Raw genomic sequence first — 3,361 nt, forward strand, 5'->3', positions numbered from 1 at the left:
TAGAGACAGAAGGAATAGCAAACATAAAAGCCTGAGCTGTAGGGACAGGTTTGGCATCATTAGAGAAAGGTCAGTGTGGTTAAAGCACATGAAGCAACCAGAAAAGTGAGGTGAGGATGGAGAAGGAGGTAGGGGCCACTTCACAGGCCAAGATAAGGAGTGTGAATTCTTCAAGTAGGGTAGCAATGAAAATCCATTTACATTTTAACGGGATCATTTTTGTTCTTTATGGAGTTGAAAGGTAAAAAGGAAAGAGGAAACAGAGACCTTATTTGTCTGGGTTGTCTGAGAGAGAGAGAGAGAGAGAGAGAGAGGAGAGAGATTTTAGAAATCTTTAATGGTGGTCCAAACAGGAATTAATAGATGACTCTTAGGTTTTTTGCTCAAGCAAATGTTTAGTAAAATGGGGAAAGACTAGGGTAGAAAAAAGGTATTTTTGTTTGATTTTGGTTCATACTAATTAGTTGAGAGCAGGGAGGAGTAGGAATGAAGAGGTCTATTGGCTATGAGAGCTTTGACTTTTGTGAAGAGGTCAGGGCTAGAGAAGTAAATTTAGGGATCATCAGCATATAAAACCCACTAAGGCTAAGAACAGATGAGATACCAGTAGAGAGTTTAGATATAAGAGAACATTAATGTAATTAATACAAAGACCACAACAGACCATTAAGACTCTTAACAACTAATTTATTTTAAAATAGACAAATTATTAATTGTAGAAAATAGTAACACAGCAATATTAAATGTACAGTTTTAACCAATACAAAAAAGCAATAAAGTAATATCTGAAGCTGTATTTAAGGAATCTCAATACACGATCTCTGTAGTTCCTAAAGTTCCGGTACTATTTCTAATGGAAGTTTGTTAGCAAAAGACTCAGAAATACGGTAAGCCCTTGACCTAACAGCTAACTGATTTGTATGATATTCATGCAAAAATTAATGAGGGAATGGAGTAAAGCATTCTAGTGCCTTTGTTATCAAGATAACTGTAAAAATAAAAGTTTGAAACTTAATTGAGCATAAAATAAAAATTTTTTTTCTAACAGAGCAGATTTCTTTTTAGAAAGAGTTTAGACAAAAGTGATTTTCCTAAAAGCTAGTTGTATGCTACCTTAAATACCATCTATTTTAAATTATACCATCTCTAAATAAGTTAATCACACAAGATAGTTCAAATACACCTTTAGGTGCCAGGAGGGAAAGCACCTCTCTTACAATATAGCTATTTTGAAATTTTTGCAAAAAATTAGAAACATTAATGCCTAACCCAAAGGCCTTTGAATATGTACTTGAAATTTTGAACTAGAAATAATGTGGCTGTGAATGTGCCAGTGTTAGACCATCTGATGTTAAAAAAAAAAGATAAATAGACAGTTGCCAGCTCTAAAGATACAAGAAAGACATGTGCCATTCGAGAGAACACACACCCCTTCCCAAATTTAGGAGGGCAGAATAACTGCTGAGATGCAATTAGACTAATCTCTAAAAAATAAAAAAATTAAGACTCCTAATTTAACAGTCTGTTTTATGGAGTAAAATTATTTTGAATTTTGATTCTTCAGGACCCAGGAACATTAGAAAGTGCACTTTGGATAAACTGCTTTAGGGTCCTCTGAGGCAAAGCTATGGCTGAACACTATTTTCCAAGGACTAGATGGATACTTTCTGAATTCAGTAACCTGAATGGCATAACCAAGAGCACTATTAATAACCCTAATTTTAAAGCATGAGTTGGATGAAGGAAAGAATCAACAAATTCTTAGAAGTCCTGAGGTATGAAATCTGTATCAGTAGTATGACAATATCCTACGCTTATAGTTTGCTTTCTGCTTGTATTTAAAAGCTAAAACGTATAAAACAAAACACAGTACATCAGATTCCATTAGTAAACTAAAATCTAATGTATAAAAATTAGTAATTTTTTCATAGTTTCTAATATCTGTTTTAGAAGAAGAATTCAGGATCATTTGGGTTATTGGGGGGCAGTCAGCCAAATTGCATTTGGAAGAAAAGACACATTTTTAAGGATGTTCATGTTAAATTAAAAAAATAAATATAAATTAATAAAAATAATAGCAAACATCACACATACGCCACAAGAAAAGACAAAGTATTCAGACAGGCATGGGTTGTTGGGACTCCCACTCCCAGGCATCCTTTGGAAACAAATATCTGTTACAACTTTAAAATGGCAGATTTTACACAAGATTTTCAACCTTGTACAATAATAATGCATATTCTATTAACTACAGCATTGCAAATGGCTTAGGAGTTGTCTGCACAAATATCCAATGTGCACCTGAACATTTTATATCCATAAAAAGAGCAGAAGATAAGTATTAAATGTGGCCGTAAACAGAACCTGGGAGAGTTACACAGTCAGCTCTGTAAGAGCCAGAGGTGAACACAGTACCCACCGAAGTCATGAAATCTTCACTTGGCTTCCCTGTTTGAGATATCTATGTTATCACTCATTTTCTGCTTTTGCATTCGTGTTCGAGTAGATGCTGGAAAAAAAATGAAGAACTGTTAATGGCACTGCTGATGCCAGGTAAGTTGGCAAAGGGTTGCCATATATGTTATGCTTATGCCAAAGCTGTAGAGTTGTGGAAATGGACATTTAAAAAGTACATTACTAATTACATCATAGACAAAAACAGAACATTTCTTTTTTTTGTTGAGTTTATTGGGGTGACATAGGTTAATAAAATTATATAGGTTTCAGGTGTAAAATTCTGTAATACATCATTTGTATATTATATTGTGTGTTCACCACCCCAAGTCAAGTGTCCTTCCATTCTCATTTATCTCCCTTTAACCTCTTCTACCTTCCCCCAGCCTCCTTTCCCTTTGGCAATCACCATGCTGTCTTCAGTGTCTATGAGTTTTCATTTTATTTTATTTTTCTTAATCCTTTCACCTTTTCACCCAGCTTTGCAAACTCCCTTCCCTCTGCAGTAGTCAGGTATTTCTTTTAAATTATTTTAAAATTCTTAACTTGATTTTAGTGGTGGACAGGAGCTCTTCATAAAGAAGCACAAAGAATCCTATCCTATATAATAAAAGCCTAGATGGCGTCACACCTTCATGCAATGTCACAAGATAGCCGCCACAAGATGGCCAGCAGGGGAGGGCAGTTGGGGGCAATCGAGCCGGCAGGGAAGGGCAGTTGAGGGTGAACAGACCAGCAGGGGAGGGCAAATCAGCCTGCCCCACCACGATATGCCCGCAGGCCCTCCCCCCAACTGGCCCAACCCTGATCGCACCCTTCACCCCAATATGGGGCGGAGCTGGTTGGCCAACCTCCTGCAGCCCCTTCCCCAGGCCGCTGGCCCCTGATTGGTACCCCCCCCCCCCCC

General features: G+C 37.0%; 1 protein-coding gene across 4 annotated transcripts in view; it reads right to left on the reverse strand.

The window, feature by feature from the left end:
* Positions 1–666: 666 nt before the first annotated feature.
* Positions 667–3,361, reverse strand: part of RB1 (retinoblastoma 1) — a 191,125-nt gene continuing 188,430 nt past the window's right edge. For all 4 annotated transcript variants that reach the window (XM_006762735.2, XM_015563260.1, XM_015563259.1 and 1 more), the window contains one exon: positions 667–2,509. In XM_006762735.2, the coding sequence (XP_006762798.1) occupies positions 2,436–2,509 (74 nt within the window). In that variant the 3' untranslated portion in view covers positions 667–2,435. The remainder of the gene's footprint in view (positions 2,510–3,361) is intronic.

Source organism: Myotis davidii, unplaced genomic scaffold (assembly GCF_000327345.1).
Source record: "Myotis davidii unplaced genomic scaffold, ASM32734v1 scaffold679, whole genome shotgun sequence".
Lineage (NCBI taxonomy): Eukaryota > Metazoa > Chordata > Mammalia > Chiroptera > Vespertilionidae > Myotis > Myotis davidii.